Below are 20,615 nucleotides of genomic sequence, written 5' to 3' on the forward strand. Positions count from 1 at the left end.
GGCTGCTGAGAGGTTGAAGAACATGAGGACAGAGAGGTGTCCATTAGATTTGGCAGTGTGGGGACCACTGCTGACCTTGACAGCAGCCGTATCAGAGGGTGGAATTCAGCTTGGAATGGGTTAAGCTGGGGCTGGGGGCCTGTACACGGGCATAGACCTTATTATTATCCTTAATCCATGGATAGAAGTAAATGATCTATTTCATAATTCTAATAGAGTGATAGGAAGCAAGCAAATGGAGATGGTACCTCATTCCTGCTGCCCAACCCACCATAGCGGCATCATAATCTTTTGAAAGTACAGACTGACCCCATTATAAAGTCCTCCATGGCTTCCTACTGCCCTCAGCACAAAGATACCAGATGTGGTTCACAGTACCAAGCCCAGTCTCAGGGCCCCTTCCTCAGTACCACTACTCACAACCCAACCCCTAGGATGGGGAGCTCACACCTTGTCTTAAGGCAGACAAGTTCTCCCTGGAGAGTGTAGATAAAGGGAATGCTTATGCTGACACTGGACTCTGCTATCTCCCTTGACTTGCGTTGAGGGGCAAAGTTTACCATTGGGAATCATATCTCTAGAGGCTTTCTTAATGTGGCTGAGGCACTCACTCTTCAAATCTCCATTTCTTTCTCTTTCTCTCTTTCTCTCTCTCTTTCTTTCTTTCTTTCTTTCTTTCTTTCTTTCTTTCTTTCTTTCTTTTCTTTCTATTTAAAGATTTATTTATTTATTCATGAGAGACAGAGAGAGAGAGAGAGAGAGAGAGGCAGAGACACAGGCAGAGGGAGAAGCAGGCTCCATGCAGGGAGCCCAATTTGGGACTCGATCCAGGGACTCCAGGATCATGCCCTGGGCCAAAGGCAGGCGCTATACCGCTGAGCCACCCAGGGATCCCTTTTTAACCCAGGTGTCCCTCAAATCTCCATTTCTGACTGGCCCATAGGATAGGAGCATCAACGCAATTTCTTCAGGAAGTACTGTCACTAAGGCCAGGTGGGGTAGTTCCCCTGGCAGCCACTAGGAAACCAGCACTGCCCACAACAGATCCAGCTGTCCTGCTGATGGCTTTCTGGTACCTATGCCCCTTGCCCCAAAGAGCAGAGAGTCTTTATTTACCATCAGTTCCACCCCCATTTCTATCAGGGTGGGTGAGCAGTCAGAGAGCAGACACATTTAACTGTTTCTCAACTGGAGCTGTATAAAGGTAAATGCTGAGCAAATGCCTTCCTCATAATACAGAGTCTGCCAGAGGTGCCTGGGTGGCTCAGTCGGTTAAGCATCTGCCTTTGGCTCAGGTCATGACCTCGGAGTCCTGGGACGGAGCCCCACATCCAGCCCGCTTCCAGCCCCACAATGAGCCAAGCATGGACCTTCCTGCTCAGCAGGGAATCTGCTTCTCCCTTTCCCTCTGCCCCTTCCCCACCCTCTGCTCATGCTCTCTCTCTCTCAAATAAATAAAATCTTAAAAAAACAAAAACAAAAAACCAGAGTCTGCCTGCCTACCCCAGGTCTAGACCTCCTGCATTAGTTTTCCAGATAGGGAGCCTGTAAGCCTGGGGACTTGAGCAGGCAGAAAGGAGAAGGGAATCACTGGCCAGCTCAACTTTGCTGTCTACCTTCCCAACTCAGGCTCCTGGTCACCAGCCCTCAAACCAAGGGGAAAGCAGGTGTCCTGCATCGTTGTTCCCTCCTCCAGGATAAGTTACATTGCAAACCAGTAGGTAAGTCTACCTCAGCTCCAGGGAATGCTCCCAGTAACTCCTTCCAAGGAATCTCACTTATCTGGCCCAAACCATCTGAACCTAGTCTGGTCCCTCCACCCTAGATTCCACCACCATCCACAGCAGGCCTTCTATCCTGATGCTCAGTCCCATCCCATCCCAACCCAACCCTAATCCCCAGCCCACCTTTCCATATCCAGTCCTAACAAAAATTATACTTAAGATTTATTGGGTGCTTACCATGTGCCTGGCACTCTGGTAAGTACTTTGTTCACTTTTAATCCTCAAAATCATCCCATTTTATAAAAGAGGAAGCTATAGTTCAGAGAAGTGCTTTGATTACCAATACAGCCAGGGTCATGCATCTAGCATTGGCAGCACTACAGCTGGCAAACCCAGCTCTATCTGATTCTAAAACCTACCCTGTCCCAACTCATCACACCCCAATAGAATTCAACCCTACTCCTTCCAGCCTATGGCCATCCTAGCATCTAGCATGAGAACTGGCATATATGAGGCACTCAATAAATGCTGTTTGAATGAATGAATGAATGAACAAATGAGTGGACCTCATTCACTCATTAACCAACTCTACCCATCCCACCCAATCCAACTCAAGGCCTGCATTTGCTAATTAACCCTTGACTGTGTGTGATAGAATCCTTGTCTCTGTGAGAGACACAATGTTGAACAATCTCAGTCTCTGCTTCAGAAATTGAATGTAAGCTGGCAGGGAAACTGGGTGACCCTGTGGATCAAAAATGAATATCCTGAGACCCATGGTGTAGAGGGAAAGGAGCAAGCTACACTTTCACCCTGGGGTCTTGGGGGCCAGTAAGATTTTCCAGAGACAGAACTTTGAGAATGGAGAGTTCATTAATCCATATAGCCAGTCCTTTAGCATCTTGCACACCTCCCTGGTGCTGCACACACCCACCAGCTAGTGCTTCTCTACCCTCCTGCCCCTCCAGACTGGGAGCCCCTATAAGAAAATGTCTCAGTTACTTCTAGATCCCTATCACCAACTGGCATAAGAGCAGACATCACAGGGCATTTGTTGGAATGAGTCAGTGAATAAATCTGAGGAATAGGCACTTTACCCTGAGCATGTCCAGGCCTGTGCTTGAAGGCCCAAGCTTTCAGCTAGCTTCTAGAGGCTGTTCTGAGTGGCCAACAGTTCTTTATGGGGCCCTGACCAAGGTGGCCCTATGACATCTGATCTTGGCTGTAGGGTTGCCCCCCAACATCCCTCCCTTCTTACCTGGCCTTAACTGTTTCAGAGACTGTCCCCATCCCAATGGGGAGGCACCGGGGAGTGACAGTTGTTCAGAATCACCGCAGTGTTTTGGTGAGTGTGCATAAGGTGGGGCAATGGAGGGGTTCTAGTGAGGATGGCACTAACCTGTGGTTGATAGTTGACCAGTGTTGATACAAGTCTGACTGGCATATTCTCAGGGCAGAGCCCAGCTATCTCCCCTGTACCAGCCCCAGGGATGCCCAAGGCTCTGACCTGGGTACTCCATGTGATGCAGCATACTGACCCAGGTGCTTAACCTTAAACTTTGACCCCAGCATGACCCTACACCTGCTATTCCTACATCCTTTGCCTGGTTGATGCCCTTGATTCTGGCATAGGAGTGATGGTGTGGCTCTGTTTAGGGGGCTGTGCTGGAGGTGACCTAGGCTTTCCTCTCCCTTTCTCTCCCTCTCCCCTAGATCTGCATTCAAGTGCTGGCCCCGCAGCCCCACAGCCTCATTTCGGAACTCACAGGGACCTGCAGCCTGCTATCCAACAACTTCCAAAACCACACCCAAGTCCACTTCTCCAACCTTGGTAAGGGTTGGACACCCTGAAAAGATCTCCTTGGGTCTCTAAGAAGACTCATGGGAGATGTAGAGGGACACAGAGGCCTGGAGAGGGCAAGGCAAGCCTAGGCCCCTGTGAAGGGAATCAGGGCAGAGCTAAGTGTGGGTCTACTGGGAGGTGAACAAGGGGCCTGACTCTTGAGTTCTTCCACGTGTGTCTTTTAAAGAAAATCTGGATCCCAATGCACATGTGGATGACAGAGACTGCTACAGAAACAAGAAAGGCAGCATAGAAAAGACAGCCAGGTGGCGTCGGGCTCTGAAGACAAAGGAGGAAGTGGAGGAGGAGGAGGAGGAAGAGGCTGCTGGTAAGAAGAGGCAGATCTGGGTTGCTACCAGAGACTGTCAGAGTGACTCTTAGGCTGGCGACCTCCAGGAGTGAGGTGTGCCAGGTCTGAAAGATGGGGAATAGTGGCTGGATTCTATAGACCTAACCAGTCCCAGCTCTGCCCCCCTCCATGTTATAGATGAGTAAACTGAGGCCTAAAGAGCAGGAGCAATGGGAGTGACTCACTCAGCAAGTCAGAGTCTGAGCAGGCTCTGGCTCTCTTTGCCTCTGAGACAAAAGCTTCACTCTTGGGAACTTTACCAACATCCTCCCTGAACTGAGCTCTTAGGGCTTGAATGGGGTGTGTGCCCTGCAAGGCAGTAGATGCTGCCCTCGCTGCTACCTCAAATTCCTGTTCACTCCTGACCTGCTCTCTATCTAGGCCCAGGCACTGAGATTGCCATCATCCTAGATGGCTCAGGAAGCATTGATCCTCCAGACTTCCAGAGAGCCAAAGACTTCATCTCCAACATGATGAGGAACTTCTATGAGAAGTGCTTTGAGGTGGGCTTCCCTAAGAGGTAGAATCACACAGTCTATCAATTCTCTATTGCTATGAATAAACCACATCAAAACAACAACCATTATTTGCTCACAGTTCTGTGGATCAGCTATTTGGGCTGGGCTTAGCTGGGTGGTTCTTCTGTTGGTCTTGCCCGGAGTTACTCTTGTAGCAGCAGACATCCTATTGCTTGATGGGATGACCTAAGATGGCCTGTCTGGGCCATGTGCCTCTAGCAGGCCAGCCCAACTTTTTCATGGCTGCAATGTTCCAAGAGGGCAAGACCTTGTGCATGCATGTACTTTTCAAGGTTCTGATTGTATCACATTTCCCAATGTCCCATTGGCCAAAGCTAGTCACATCACCAATCCCATAGTAAATGGGTGGGAGGGGGACTACACAGACACATGGTTTTAGGGAGAATTCTATAATTCACTGGGAAACATTACGATCATAGCTTCCTCCATCCCTAGTTGCTTAGAGATTTCCCTCTGCCTTAGCATCTCCTCCTGCCTGGAGGCAAGGAGAAATGAATAGATTCTTTCACTCTTTCCAGGGGAAGCCATCTAAGGGGTTGGGATGCTTTGGGCATGGCAACTCTGCCAACTTCCTCCCCACCTCGGCTCTTCCCCTCCAGTGTAGCTTTGCCCTAGTGCAATACGGGGAAGTGATCCAGACTGAGTTTGATCTTCGGGACAGCCAGGATGTGATGACCTCCCTCGCAAAAGTCCAGAACATCACTCAAGTTGGGAATGTCACCAAGACCGCTTCTGCTATGCAGCATGTCCTGTAAGTATGAGGGTAGTGGGAATTACCTGAGCACCTACTACATGCCAGCTCATGGCCTTGACCAGAGATTCTGAGGCATCATACCCAGAGAAGTGGCTAGACAGAGCTATGAAGAAGAGAGGATGAGGTTCTAGCAAGGGAATGCAAGGTCTTTCAGTCTGGCCCTGGCTGATGAATGACATCCCAAGACATCCTCCAAAAATTCTTCTAAAGATTCCTGTTATGAGCAGCAGTAGAACACAGTGCTTACAGGTATGGGCTTTGTGGCCAGGCTGCCTGGGTTCAATCTCAGCTCCAATTTGTACTTGGGAGACCTTGAGTTAGTTGCCTGCCTATCTGTGCTTCAGTTGCCTCACTTTTTTTAAAAAAATATTTTATTATTTATTCACAAGGGAAACAGAGAGAGACACAGGCAGAGACACAGGCAGAGGGAGAAGCAGGCTCCATGCAGGGAGCCCGATGTGGGACTCGATCCAGGGTCTCCAGGATCAGGCCCTGGGCTGAAGGCAGCGCTAAACCACTGAGCCACCAGGGCTGCCCACTTTTTTCTTTTTTTTTTTTTACTTTGAGAGAAAGAGCTCATGTATGGGAGCAGGGGTAGGGGTGTGGAGGAGGGGCAGAGGGAGAGGACAAAAGAGAATCTTAAGAAGGCTCCATGCCCAAGTAGAGCTAGATCTCACAACCCTAAGATCATGACCTGAGCAGAAACAATTGATTGAACCACCCAGGTGCCCCAGATGCCTCACTTTTAAAATGAGAATAATAGGGGCACGTGAGTGGCTCAGTTGATTGAGCAACTGACTTGTAGTCCTGAGATTGAGTCCTGTGTCAAGCTCTGTTCTCAGCATGGAGTCTGCTTCAAGTTCTCTCTCCCTCTGCCTCTACCCCTGAGTACACATGTTCTCTCTCCCTCCCTCCCTCCCTCTCTCTCTCTCTCAAAAAATAAATAATAAGTAAATAAAATAAAATGAGAATAATAATAGTATTTGTCTTATAGGATTTTGTGAGGATTAAATGGGTTAAAATATGTACAACGCTTACAACAGTACTTGGCATATAAGTAGTATGTAAATATTAGCCACGTTACTAATATCATTATTCACAAGAGTAAACTGAAGTGCTGTCTAGAACCTTTCTATAGGAGGAGGTGAGGGGCAGGGTGTGTCACAGCCTCCCCTCCACCCGAGCCTGCTATATGCCAAAGGGGTCATCACCACCTCTCTTTGGGTTTTCTTCCCCATTTGGAGGAAGATCAGTGAATAAAACAGATCATATTCTGGGGAATAAAATTTCCCCAGAGCTCAGTAACCCCTTGGCAAAGTTCTCCTCTTCATTTACTGTTCCCTACTTAGAGACAACATCTTTACACCAAGCCATGGCTCCAGAAAAAATGCATCCAAGGTCATGGTGGTACTCACCGATGGTGACATATTTGGAGACCCACTCAACCTCACAACTGTCATCAGTTCTCCAAAGATGCAAGGTGTTGAGCGCTTTGCCATTGGGGTAAGAGGCAGGTGTGGGGGACACCTCCTGACTTTGGGCCATCTGGGCTGGGAAGGGCCAGGGTTCCTCATAGAGGCTTCTATAAACAGCTTACCTAAGCTTTGCTCTATTCACAGACACCCACCAACTACTCCCAGTCCCTATGTCCTGCACTTCCCCCATCCTCTGGGTCTTCACACAGAGGGCTTGTTACACAATGGTGGTCACAGCTCACTTGCCCAGCAGTGATGGGGAGGGAGAGCAGTGGACACTCAGGAATCCCAAAGGAAGGACCCTGGAGGAGATGGTGCTGAGCTGAGTCTTGGAGGACAAATAGGGGTAGCTGGCCTAGGGTGCAGGGGAAGTGGGAAGGGCTCTGCAGGCAAAAGACACAGCATGTGAGAATGAGCCTAGTGAGAGAAGGAAGGAGTGTGTGCAGGAGAACAGGGAGCAGGGAATGAAGGCAGATGGTAAAGGGCCCTGAAGGCCAGCAGAGGGGTTCAGCTCTCTCCCTGGGCCTTGAGAGCTCTTGGGGCCTGGGATCCAGTCAGATTTCGTGGTCCTGACCCACTGACCGAGGGCCCCTGTTGCAGGTGGGAAATGCATTTGAAAAAAATAAGACCTACCATGAACTGAAGCTCATCGCCTCAGACCCTGATGACAGATATGCCTTCAAAGTGACCAACTACACAGCATTGGATGGATTGCTGAGCAAATTGCAGCAAACTATCATTCAGATGGAAGGTGGGGGCTCCAGGGGCAGTCCCTTCAGCATCTGGGAGGAGGCCAGGCTCTGTACTCCTGCCTCACTCCTGTCCTATCCCCATATGGCTCTCTGGGCAACTCCCACCACTTCTCTGAGCCTCAGCTATTCCATCTCTAAAAAGGCAACAGTATTCTCAGCCCCCTTACTTCCCCAGAATTCCCTGAAGCTGTGATGAGAAGTTCCTTCTGGTGCTGGAGATAGAAGGATGACTGGGGCATGGATCTTACTCTCAGAAGCTCACAGAAGAGGAAACTGGGGCCCAGAAAGAGGGAGTAAGCTGCCCAAGCTTACTCTGCCAGTAGCTACTAAAGCAGAACCAGGTTTCCATCTCAGCCTGGTGTATGTCCCATTATTCTGAATATCATTCACTCTGAGTGTGAGGTCAAACCAGGCCCTTACCTGACTTATTTTCTCCCTTCGTCTTAGCCTACAGCAGTGTCTCACTGGGCTTCTTGGCTTCTAGGCACAGTTGGAGAGGCCCTCCATTACCAGCTGGCACAGATCGGGTTCAGTGCCCAGATCCTGGATAAGGTATGTGGACAGCTTAGCACCAGGCAGGCTTGCCATAGGGGAGGGGCCCTGGTGACAACCAGGGACTCAGGGATCTCTGGCTTGCATTATAGGGCTCTGCCCTCCTATAATGATGCCTCTGGATGATCCCTTTTAGGAGAAAGGAAAACACTTGTACTTGCTTGCTCTAATCTGGACCTTTGAGGTAGATGAAGGAATGGCCATATTTATTACAGGAGTCATTTTGTTCTGTGCTCAAGGATTGAACAGTTCCCCTTTAACATGTCCTGCTAACACAGGCTTTGGCTTGGGTCACTTGCCTACCAATTTTGTATTTTTCCTCACTAGAGGGAAAAGATACAGGCATGGTACAAACACCAGCCTTGCATGAAGGAGGAATTATGATTAGCAAATTACTCCTTGTGTGCCAGGCATGGGCCCAGCAACCTGTACAGAAGGAGATGAGCTCTGTCTTGTTCAATCATACTTTGTTTTAATGCTCACCATCTGGGACCTAGGTCAGATTTCTGTCCTGGGGGTGACTGGCACTGGAGGGACAGTTGTCCTTTTTTTTTTATTTTAAAGATTTTATTTATTTATTCATGAGAAACACAGAGAGGCAGAGACATAGGCAGAGGGAGAAGCAGAGTCTCTGCGGGGAGCCTGATGCAGGACTTGATCCCAGGACCCTGGAATCACGACCTGTGCTGAAGGCAGACACTCAACCACTGAGCCATCCAGGTGCCCCCGGACAGTTGTCCGGATAGGGTCATGGGTACAAGGCAGGAACTGAGTATTTGCCATCTTACCTTCCTCCTGCATTTCTAGCCCCTCTCCGCCTCTGCCTCCCAACCCCCCCACCCAGGGGGGGCCCAGTCCCTCTCTGGGGACTGGAGGCCCCAGTCCCTCTCTCTCAGATGGCCTCCAACCCTTATTCCCTGTAGGGACAGGTGCTGCTCGGTGCCGTTGGGGCCTTTAACTGGTCAGGGGGCGCACTGCTCTACGACATGTACAGCCACCAGGGTTGCTTCCTGAACCAGACTGCAGCGGATGCCAAGACTGCGCAGTACAGCTATCTAGGTGAGGGCAGGGCCTGAAGAGGGACACTGAGGCTGGGCATCAGGCTATATTAGGCTTCCTACTTAGGGCAAGCTCTGGTCGGTCACAAGGACTGAGGGATAGGCCTTGGTTAGGGACCCTGAGGCTGAGAATTAGGACCTTCTGGATGAGGACAGGGCTTCCTCAGTACTGAAGCTCAGGGTGGCCTTGGGCGGCTACCTAAGGAGGCAGGGCCTCACCATTAATAGTGGTAGTGAGTGACACTTCACCCTTCTCCTTGGTCCTCATAGACAGTGTGTGTGATGAACGTGGGGGGTAAATGTGTGTGAAGAAGTGCATTTTGAATGAAGCTGTATATATGAGAGTGTGCACATCACTTCTGTGTAGTGAGGCATATGTATGTAACCAGCCATAGGGGGTAAGTGGGAGCACTCTGATCAAAAGGATGAGAAAGTTTCTCCAGATCTGCTCCCCTGCCCAGGCTACGTTGAAGGACTGGCTGGGAAAGTGGGGGGTGGGGGGTCAAAGGAGTGTGGCCCAATGGGAGCTCACAGCCACAACCACCACCACCCCCTCCCAGGTTATGCAGTGGCCCTGCTGCACAAGACCTGTGGCCTCTCCTATGTGGCTGGGGCACCGCGGTACAAGCATCGGGGGGCCGTGTTTGAGCTCCAGAAGGAGGGCAGAGAGACCAACTTTGTGCCAGTGCTGGAAGGAGAGCAGGTACCTGCTGGAGAGGGACACCCTCATTATTATAGATGGAGAGTCTGGAGGCCCTGGAGGGGATGGGACAGGCTCCAAGGTACACTGTGTCATCAGCTCAGCCTAGACAGAACTCAGGCAAAATGTAGTGCTCTGTATGTCTGATTGTCAACTGGCTTCCCCCATTGTGGGGGATATGGCTGCTCCATCCATAGAAGAAGCTCATCCAGGCTTCTTTATTACTCTGGTGAACAAATTGATCTGGAATGACCTAAATGGTCCAGGAAGAGCGGAGCAGGATCTAGCCTTGCTAAAGGGTATCAGAGGAAGCCTCCCAGCACCCTTGTGAGCTGAGTTCCTTCTGGGCCATAGATGGGATCCTACTTTGGCTCTGAGCTGTGCCCTGTGGACGTTGACATGGATGGGACCACAGACTTCTTGCTGGTGGCTGCTCCATTTTACCACGTTCATGGAGAGGAAGGCAGAGTCTATGTGTACCATCTGAATGAGCAGGTGGGAGTCTTCATCTTTGCAAGCTTGCCGAGGTTGTGGCTGCTCAGCCTGGTGCAGAGCTGTTGGAGGTGGGGAGGGCCCTGACCCTGCCTTGCATGGAAGGACAGACATGGGATGGTGGTCAAGTTGGGCATCATCACCATTCCTCCCATACCTCACTTTCTCACTTTCCCCACCCCATCATTTCATGTTGATGATAACGTCTCAGATAGCGGCACAGTTCACAAAGCATGTTTGTCTATGATCCCACTTGTTTCTCACAGTAACTGTGTCATTCCCATTTTACAGATGAGGAAGCTGAGGCTCAATGATATTGAGACTTGCTCAAGTTTACATAGCAAGTATGTGGTAGAGCCAAGGTTAGAACCCAGGCCTCCCAGCTGCCAGTCCAGTACCCCTAGCTGTGGGAACAGAGAGGGCGGGCTCTGGGTCCTGACTACAAGGCAGGAAGATCCCAGCTTTACCATGCAATCACTATATAACATTGGGGAGGTCCGTTACCTTTTCTTTTATTTGAAGAATAAATATTTTTATTGCCTTTCTTTTATTTGAGCCTCAGCCTCCCTGCTAGAGAATCAGAAACAAGTCCAATGAGCATGCCTCCTGGTGTAGCATGGGTACATACCCTGCCTCCTCTCTTGAGGACTGAGCTGCCTCTTTGCTTTACAGAACGGTTCCTTCTCCTTGGCATGCACACTGAATGGGCACCCTGGATTCACTAATGCCCGATTTGGCTTTGCTGTGGCAACAGTGGGGGATATCAGTCAGGATAAGCTCACAGATGTGGCCATTGGGGCCCCCATGGAGGGTTTTGGGGCAGATGACGACACCAGCTTTGGCAGTGTGTACATCTACAATGGACGTCAGGATGGCCTTTCTACCAGTGCCTCTCAGGTAACCTGCAGGGCTCTCTTTAGCCTCTGCCTGGGATTCTGACCTCTCCTACAAGTGATGGCCTGAGCCCCAAGTCAGCTCCAGTTCTAAGTGTCAGGCAGGTCCCAAGGGGTCAAGAATGCCCAGTGCAGGACAGAAGTCACTTGGAGGTTACAGGCCAGGGCCTCACCCCAGACACTTCCAGCGGGGTAAGAAGTTGTGGCAACATCTTCTGACCTGTATTTCCCTTTTTTGGCATTCCGGACCATGGACCTGCCTTAGATTCTCCTTCCTCTCCTTCTGACCTTCTCTGGCTCCTTCCCCAACCCAACCCCTCCATGCCTTAACTCTCATCTTCCAGGACTCTATTGCCAGCCTCTCATGTTATGTATTTTATGACCACTTTTATCCACCTTAGACCACAGTTTCTCTCCTAACTTCAGTCCTATGTGTCCAGCTGCCTCCTGAGCACTTTACTGGATGGGCCCCCAGGCATCTCAGTCTCATGTTACCTAACCCAAAGCATTCTCTTTTCCCAGACCTGCTCCTCCTCTGGGCCCCTTCCACTCATTAGCACGCTTGTCCTAATGATTCTCTCTCATATCCTGCCCCTGGCCTGGCTCCTGTTTCTCTCCATTCCCACCACTGCTGGCATGGCTCCTTCTACTCTCCATCTTCTACCCTGTGTCTGATTAGACAGGCCCATCTCACTGCCCAGCCCCTCACCAAGCCTCCTTGTACCCAATCCCCTGTTGTTCCCACTGTAGTGGCCCCCAGCTGTGTCCTCCAATGGCCCTGCTATCCCCCCCACCCCTGCTTTCCTCACTGCCCCCATGTCAAGTCTCACCTGCCCTTTAGAGCTCCATTCAAATGCTACTTCCCTTGGGGAAGCTTACCCTTCTCTTTTCTTTCCCCAGTTGAGGGCTCCCTGGGGTGGGAACCCTCAATCATATTGATGATCAGATTTGAATAAAACCCAAAAGGAAAAAAAAAAAAAAAAACCCAAAAGGACTCTCCTTTTCCTCCTCCATGCCTTGTGTTTCTCCCTCCACAGCGGATCAAAGCCTCAGCGGTGGCTTCAAGACTCCACTACTTTGGCACATCAGTGGCTGGTGGCTCAGATTTCACTGGTGACGGCCTTGTTGACATCACCGTGGGTGCTCTGGGCCGGGCAGCTGTGCTCCGGTAGGGGTTTGCCCTGCTATCTAGAATCCTAAGTCCCAGCCTCACCTAGTTGCCCTGACTTCAATGACCCCTTATGAAAGATACCAGGAATTGATGGGAGGGAGTAAATGTGGTTGTTAAGAGCAATGCATTCTGGAATCTGCCCATCCAGGTTGGAAACTCAGCTCTCAATGAACCATGTGCCCTTGGGCAGGTTATTGTATTCTGAGTCCCAATTTTGTCATCTGTAAATGGGAATAATAACATCTACCTTAGAGAGTTATGAAGATTGAGAGAATCTTAGCAAAGTATTTGGTATGGTTTTTGATGATGATACGAATTTCAGAGTGTGCTCCATCACTAAGTGAACCCCATGGCTGTAATACTCTGGCAGAGCACTTATCTGCCCTGTGCCCTCCACTAAGCTCCAGACTTGGCTGTTGCTATCAGGCATCTCAAAGTTAACATGTCTAAAAATGGACCTCATATTCTCATTCACTCCTCATTCTCCCAACCTGCCCTTCCCCGGGCTTTCCAGCTCAGTAAATAGCACCATTTGTTCAGGACAGAATCCCAGGAGTCATCCTTGGTTCTTCATTTCTTCTTCTGCTCCCCCATTAACAGGATTTTGTCAGCTCTGTCTCCAAAATACCCCCCACTACAAGATGCTGTCATCTCTCACTTGTACCACTGCTTGGCATTCTTCCCTCCTCCCACTCCCTGTGCCCCATTCTCCACACAGCTGCTAGAAGAATCCCTTTATTCTGTGCTTAAAACCCCTCAATGGCTCCCACTGTAAAGAACCCAAATTCTTTACAGTGGCCTACCCTCTCTGTGACCTGGCCCTGCCCATCCCTTCATCCCCATCTCCCATTACTACCCTCTGTCTCACTAACTGTGCTCCAGTCATGCTGACGTTTGTGTTCTTCAAACAAACCAAGCTCATTGCTGCCACCCCGTCCTTTGCACTAGCTGTGCTTTTTCCATTTGGAGTGGGGTTCCCCTCATCTTCACGTAGCCTAGCTCTTGTTAACAGATCTCAAATGTTATCAATGAGGCCATCCTGATCACCTAATCTCTATTACCTTATTCTCTATTGTTATCATAGCATTATCTGTACATAATATTTTCCTATTTCTTCTTATATGCTTCTTGTCTGTTTTCCCACTAGAGAAGCGACTTGTCTCTTTCCCTACTATATCCCAAAGATGCAGAACAGCATTTCGTATATTGGAGATGTTCAATAAATATTCATTGGATGAATGAATAAGCTGAGCACTGAAGTCTGTCTTACGGTCACTTCTCATAGTTCTCTTTGCTGTCTTGTTTAGCTCAAGACCTGTGGTTTACCTGAACGTGTCCATGACTTTCACTCCCACGGCACTACCCATTGGCTTCAACAGCAGTGTGAATGCAAGTTTGTGTTTTGAAATCAGCTCTAGGACCACAGCTACTGAGTCAGGTAATAGGCAGCTTAGCTCCCCACCACCTCCAGTGTTGTGATCATTCCATTTTGGCTTCAATAGGGACAGGGAAAGAGGACTGCAGGGGGAGGGGTACAAGGAGTGTTATGAAGTCCTGGTGCTTGAAATCCCTTTATTAGAGCTTAGTTCCTTTGACATTAGGTTCTCTTTAGTGGGAAGTACCCCAGGAAAGGGTGACCTACTGTTAAAGCCATATTACGAAGGGATTCATCTGACCCCTGCTGGGAAGAGGGGATTTGGATCCCTTCATCAAGTTTGTTGGATTGAGTTTCTGAAAGAACACAGAAAAAAGCAGCCATGTCTCCATCTCCCATCTCATCTATTCTATACAGTAAGGGAGTTGGCCGAGGTAATTTGTAAGGTGCGTCCAGTTCTGCTATCTCAGGTTTTACTCTATGGTTTCTCTCTCCATTTTCTGAATTATTCATCCTCCTCATTTTTTTTTTCCCTTCAATAGCAGCTTCTTCTCTGAGCCCTGCTTCCCTTGGGAAGACTGACAGCTCTGGGAATGTGCTGCTTTGGGTTTGGGGCTGGGTCACTGAGCAACTCTAACTGGGTGCCAGAAGACCATGAGAAAAATACTTCTGAAATGAAGAGACTCAGGAATCCAGCACAAGGAGCTGGGTGGGGACACCACTCAGGAGGGATTCATAAGGAACTGCAGGCAGGTGAGGGGCCCTCTGTCTAGGGCTTACCCACCCTAGCCTCATCAGGAAGGTCTGGTCTTCATTCCTAGGCTCCATAAAGATGTTTCTGAACTTCACCGTGGATGTGGACGTGGTGAAGCAGAGGAAAAGGCTGCAGTATTCAGACAAGAGAATTTGTCAGAGCTACCTTAGAGAGTGGAATGACAGCATGCCCTGTCTTTGTGAGCCCCTTCTGCTCATTCCCACGGAGGGAGAGGTAAGTGAAGGAGTTTAGAAGAGAGTCCAGAAGAGTGTGTGCATACAAGGAAGGATACATACCCAAAACAAATTAGACAATTAAAATAATCCTAATAGATCAAAAATGACATAGTGGTATGAGAGATGGTGTTAATTGTCATAGTACTGCACAGTAAAGAAATCCGCTGAAATTGAACACTATGCCTCTGAGCTTCCTAGAAGCCAGACACAAAGGGAAATGCTCTAATGGCTGACATTTTTCTTGGTAACAAATCCCTCTACCTCATGTCATCTCACCTCACCTGGTAGTAGCAGTAGGGCTGAGTGCCCTTAATAAATAAATATCAGAAAAATTGAATGAGGGAAAGAAAGACTAAAGTTATCATTTACAAAGGTTTATTCCTGACAAAGGTGCCTAGAGACATAAAGGAAATGTATTTGTCAGGTTTCAGAGCCTGACAGGACCTTGAAGGACCTAGGAGAATAATTTATTCCAGTAAACTCATATGTTATGCTTCTACCTGCACATTTGTTCCTATGTCTATCAGAGTGTTAATTGGATTAAGAAAGAGTTTCTAGCAAGTCTATGCCTTCCTTAAATAAAAGCTACATTTTCCACACAGGAATCATGCTCACTTACCCTTAGATGTTCAAAGCTCCTACCATGGCTGAAAGGCTCACTTAATGGCCAATGGCACCCTATGCAATCTCCTCATCTTCAGTTTTTTACTTTTCTAATATATCCAGGCTGCTTTGAGAAAGATCTTTATAAACATAAATGTGACCATGATTCTTCCCTTCTGTGGCTTCCATTTGCCCTCCAAAGGGATAGAAACCATCAGGAGTTATCAGGCCTGAGGCCATAGCAGATCAAGTGAGATTTTCCCAAAGCAGCTTGGTTGAAGTTTCCCTTCATGTTGGCTTATTTGGAAAAGGCTTATGACTTCTGAATCACCACTTTCATTGTTTATTTCTTACTATGACTACATCAAAATTAAAAGGATTTTCCTTCTCATCTCCCCAACATGCTACTCCAACCTTGCATTACTTGGTAACTGTAGCTCTGTGAGGATGACCGCTTCTCCAACATCAGTGTCAACGTCAGCTACCAACTCCAGACCTTGGAGGGCCAGAGGGACCATCCCCACCCTATTCTGGACTTCTACACTGAACCCTTCACCATCTTCCAGGTGACTCAACTAAGTGAGAATCTCCTGGGAGCCAACCCCAAAAAAGCACCTGTTCCTCTAACTTCAGAGAATGTTAAAGTTGGGGGGGGGGTGGTGTCTCAGACAGTATTTGGGCCTCGTGTGTTCAAATGGGGAAACTGAGTTCTTGAGATGGTGTTAATTTGCCCAGAGTCTTACTGGTCTCCAAACCACATGCAAAGTTAGTTCCTTTATGTTCACGGAAAACATGCTTGCTATATATTTAATGATGCATAGGAATATGTTGTTGTTTGACTTGGCAAGAGTCTCTGATGATGGTGTGGTGGGGGTCCTGTGTGGGACCTGGACTGGAGCTAACCTGCTCTGTGCTGTAGACAGGATGCCCTTTAGTACACCTGTCTACCCAGGTCTTGACTATGACCTTCGGGCTGAATGTCTAGCCTATGAAACCTGTACCCTGACAGGTAGGTAATGTCACAAGAAACTTCTCTAAGGGAACTTCTCTAAGGGATAACTAAGGGAAATCAGAGGTCAAAATAAACAGTCAGATTTTCTGATTCTTTGATATCTTAGGTAATTTGGTTCCCACTTAGGTAATTTGGTTCCCACCTAGGCCCTGGCCCCCATGGCATTCTGTCAGTCTTCATTTAGAGGGTCTTATGGCATATAGAAAAGTCAGCAAGATCAAAGTGACAACATGAGCATTTAAAGTAATAATTCCAGTCAGCTGGAATGAACTGAGTCTCTAAAAAGAAAAAGGGGTGCCTGGCTGGCCTACTCGGTAGAGCATGGGACTCTTGATCTCAGGGTTGTGAGTTCAAGAAAAAAGAAAAAGAAGAGGGGTGCCTGGCTGGCTTACTCAGTAGAGCATGGGACTCTTGATCTCAGGGTTGTGAGTTCAAGCCCCACACTGTGTGTACATCACCCAGTGGCCTACTTCGAAAAATAAGTTAAAGAAAAAGAAGAAGCCAAAAGCAGCTTATACTGGCACAGAAAAGCTTCAGGTAGCATGGGTGATTATTTCCAGGTAATCATAGGACACTCATGACTAATTTTTAAAATTTATTTATTTATTTATTTCTGAGAGAGAGAGAGAATGAGCAGGCATAAGTGAGGTCAGGGAGGGCAGTGGCAGAAGGAGAAGGAGAAGCAGACTCCTCAGTGAGCAGGGACGCCCCCCGCATCACTATTGGGTTCGACCCCAGAACCCCGAGATCATGACCTGAGCAATAGGCAGACACTTAACTGACTGAGCCACCCAGGGGCCCCTCAACTGTCTAATATTTTTACAACAATGCTCTATATAAATGAAAGTGTATAATTCTTTGGCTCAATTTTGGCCAATATCCAATGGATCAGTCACAAATAGCGAATAGAATTAAGACAGTAACATAATCAGGTTACTGTTTGCTCATCTGCTCAGGAAGAGGGAGAATCAGCCTCCCTATGAGTGAATATCATCATCTTAATTATGTTTGGCAAGAAATTTTATTTTAAACTTATAATAGTGGGGGCAGCCCGGGTGGCTCAGTGGTTTAGCGCCGCCTTCGGTCCAGGGCGTGATCCTGGAGACCCGGGATGGAGTCCCACGTCAGGCTCCCTGCATGGAGCCTGCTTCTCCCTCTGCCTGTGTCTCTGCCTCTCTCTCTCCCTCCCTCTCTCTCTCTCTCTCTCTCTCTGTCTCTCATGAATAAATAAATAAAAATCTTTAAAAAAATTAAAAAAGATAAACTTATAATAGTATATTTATTTTGTAAAAATTTTTTTAGAATTTGTATTGACAGCAAGTTAGATGATCCAGAACAGATTAGGAGAAATAATGAAACAAAATTTCATGAATAAGTAGATTATCATTAACTATATATATATATATATATATATTCTGGTTTTTAGAACCTTGTTACTTTGAAATATTTGGTTTGCTAAAAACCTAAAGAATAATCCAAAGAATTCCCATACATCTTTTATCCAGATTCCCCCAAAGTTACCATTTTGACATTTTATCATATTTGTTTATCATTCTCTTTCTCATGCTATTATACACACACACACATATGTGTGTATATACATATCACACACTTATATTTTGCAACCTTTGGAGACTAAGTCACAGATATGATACCTCTTTACTTCTGAATACTTCAGTATATATTTCCTTTTTTAAAAAAATATTTTATTTATTCATGAGAGATACAGACAGAGAGAGGCAGAGACACAGGCAGAGGGAGAAGCAGGCTCCATGCAGGGAGCCTGAGGTGGGACTTGATCCCGGGACTCTGGAACCACACCCTGAGCCAAAGGCTGACACTCAACCACTGAGCCACCCAGGCATCCCATTCAGTATATATTTCCTAAAAAATAAGGGCATTCTCTTACAAAACCACAGTACAAGGACCAAAATCAGGAAATTAACAGTGATAAAGTGTTACTGTCTAGTAGTGTACAAACTTTATTCAGATATCACCAGCTGTCCTATTAATGTCATGTATAGCAAAAGAGTACATTTTTTTTTCTGGTCCAGGATCATTCATTACATTTTTTCATTACTTATCTTTAGACTCCTTTAATCTGCAATGGTATTTCAGCCTGTCTTTATGTCTCTGTCTTTAATGACTTTATCATTTTTAAAGAGTCAAATAACAGGCCAGTTATTTTGTAGAATATATTTCCTCATAACTACATTCAGGTTATGCATTTTTTTGGCAGGAATATCACAGAAGTGAAGTTGTTTCCTTCTAGTTGCACAGAATCAGGAAGCACACCCTTTGATTTGTTCCTTTGTAATTAATACTTATCTTATGGGGAGATGCTTTGAGATTATGTATTTATATCTTACATAACATCCATTCATGATTCTTACCTTAATCATTATTACTTTGATGGTCCAAAAAAGAGATTAAAAAAATATTCCGCCAATAAAATGGGGTGGGGGGTGAGGGTTATTTGATGTTGGGTTAGGCACATAGATGTTTCCAAAGAATGAGTCTAGCTGGGAGCTTACATGGTTTAATCCTGCTCTCTTACACTGGGGTTGGGTGAAAAAGCAGGCTACTTGGCTATATTAAAAGTAAAACTAAAAAACAAAAAACAAACAAACAAGAAAACCTGCCTCAAACTATTAACCAGCCAGATTAGAGCTCCAAGATTTGACTTCTGCAAAGTGCATCTCCTTTTCCAGGAAGTAGGTTTCCTTTCTAGCATTGAGCTCCTATTCCAGCTCCAGGCCATGGTAAGTCTTTGCAGAAGCTGTTGAGGTGGTCACTGGGTGTTAGGGATGTAAATACAGAGATTTTCCTATTAAGGAGCTGGCTATGTTTCCCTCATAATAAAAAAGAGATGCAGTTCCTTTCCTACAGAGAAGACTGGCCACGGGGGACAAGAACCTCACAGGACTGACCTGTTAATACTTAATTAAGCATCCCCTATTCCTGCCCCTGCTGTTCCTGTTTCTACTTAAAAAGACTAAGGAAGCTTTTATTCACTTAGGTTTTCCTCCCCAAAATGTTTTTTTTTTTCTCCCCAAAATGTTTAAAGGAGTATGTTGTGAGCCTTGCGGCTTAATTCACGTGATATAAATGTGACAGTCACCCCCACCATTCCATGAAGGTCACTCCATTTTTTGCCTTGGCCAGAGGCCTGAGTCATGGTGTACTGTGTTGTAAGAGCAAGCACACTCCCTATCCCCTACAGGTCAAGGAATGTCACAGTCACAGCTCTCTTGGCCATATGGGCACAACCCCAGCCTATCAGACTTCACTTGCTCGTACCTGTACTTCTCAGAGTCTAAGGAAGAAGAGGTGTGTCCTAAGGAGAAGATCACGAGGCAAAGCTACTGAGGATGGCGATGGTGGTATCCCTGGGCTGACCCCTGCTTCTCTCTGTTTGGTTACAGCTGCCCTATGAGAAGGCCTGCAAGAATAAGTTTTTTTGTGTTGCTGAGTTTCAGATGGCCACCACTATCTCTCAGTGAGTTGGATCTAGTCATCAGAGTTTCTGCAATTAACTTCTTCCTGGAGGCTTACCTGGGCAAACCCCTCATCACAATTGACTTTTCCTTGTGGCCCACAAAAGGCTTTGCATTTATTTTCTCATTGGGTCCTCAGCCACACCATGAGGGAGGCAAGAGATTTGTATTCCTGTTCTATAGATTAGGGAACACACCCAATAGTTGAGGGACTGTGGGGTCACAGTGGTCATTTGGTGGACTTAAACCCAGGTCTCTTGACACTCTGGATAATTCTGTTTTCATAATGTAGTGTTTCTTGCTCCTAGGACTACCTCAGAGTAGCCTCTTCCTTGGCTCACCTCTTAACCAAATTACCTAAGTAATTCATTAAATACTTATGGAGCATTCCTCTGTGCCAAGCACTCTATACTGGATGCTGGAGATACATCAGCAAACAATACAGACTAAAGTTCTTGCCATTTGGTATTTTAGGAGGAGAAGATAATAGGTAAATTTTATGTTGATGAGATGTATTATGAAGAAAAGGCAGGGAAGGTGGGACAAAGTGCTGGGTAGGGGTGGGTTGCAGTTTTCGAATGGTCAATAAAGGGCTCACTGAGGTGGTGTTTTGGTGCACAAAGGAAGAGGTTGAGGAATGAACTATATGAGTGTCTGCAGGAAGAGCAACTGCAAATGCCCTGATCTGGGAGCATGGTTGGAGGTGGAGGACAGCCAGGATACCAGTGTGGTTGCAATAGAATAAGGAAGGGGGGGAGGTAATGTCAGGGCAGGAAGAACAGTTATTCGGGGCTTCTGAGGCCCTGCTTAAGGGCTTTTACTGTGAACTAGGAAGC

At 47.2% G+C, this 20,615-nt stretch overlaps 1 protein-coding gene across 6 annotated transcripts in view; it reads left to right on the forward strand.

Annotated features, from left to right (window-relative positions):
- The window catches only part of ITGAE (integrin subunit alpha E), a 74,295-nt gene that overhangs the window by 34,486 nt on the left and 19,194 nt on the right, over positions 1–20,615 (forward strand). For all 6 annotated transcript variants that reach the window (XM_041724845.1, XM_041724842.1, XM_041724843.1 and 3 more), the window contains 18 exons: positions 1,630–1,721; positions 3,002–3,069; positions 3,438–3,555; positions 3,755–3,895; positions 4,298–4,419; positions 5,055–5,206; positions 6,559–6,712; positions 7,285–7,435; positions 7,921–7,988; positions 8,912–9,047; positions 9,607–9,749; positions 10,101–10,241; positions 10,911–11,135; positions 12,169–12,299; positions 13,610–13,740; positions 14,499–14,665; positions 15,708–15,836; positions 19,708–19,781. In XM_041724845.1, coding sequence (XP_041580779.1) covers positions 1,630–1,721; positions 3,002–3,069; positions 3,438–3,555; positions 3,755–3,895; positions 4,298–4,419; positions 5,055–5,206; positions 6,559–6,712; positions 7,285–7,435; positions 7,921–7,988; positions 8,912–9,047; positions 9,607–9,749; positions 10,101–10,241; positions 10,911–11,135; positions 12,169–12,299; positions 13,610–13,740; positions 14,499–14,665; positions 15,708–15,836; positions 19,708–19,781 — 2,343 coding nt within the window. The remainder of the gene's footprint in view (positions 1–1,629; positions 1,722–3,001; positions 3,070–3,437; positions 3,556–3,754; positions 3,896–4,297; positions 4,420–5,054; positions 5,207–6,558; positions 6,713–7,284; positions 7,436–7,920; positions 7,989–8,911; positions 9,048–9,606; positions 9,750–10,100; positions 10,242–10,910; positions 11,136–12,168; positions 12,300–13,609; positions 13,741–14,498; positions 14,666–15,707; positions 15,837–19,707; positions 19,782–20,615) is intronic.

This window comes from Vulpes lagopus, chromosome 12 (assembly GCF_018345385.1).
Source record: "Vulpes lagopus strain Blue_001 chromosome 12, ASM1834538v1, whole genome shotgun sequence".
Classification (NCBI taxonomy): Eukaryota; Metazoa; Chordata; class Mammalia; order Carnivora; family Canidae; genus Vulpes; species Vulpes lagopus.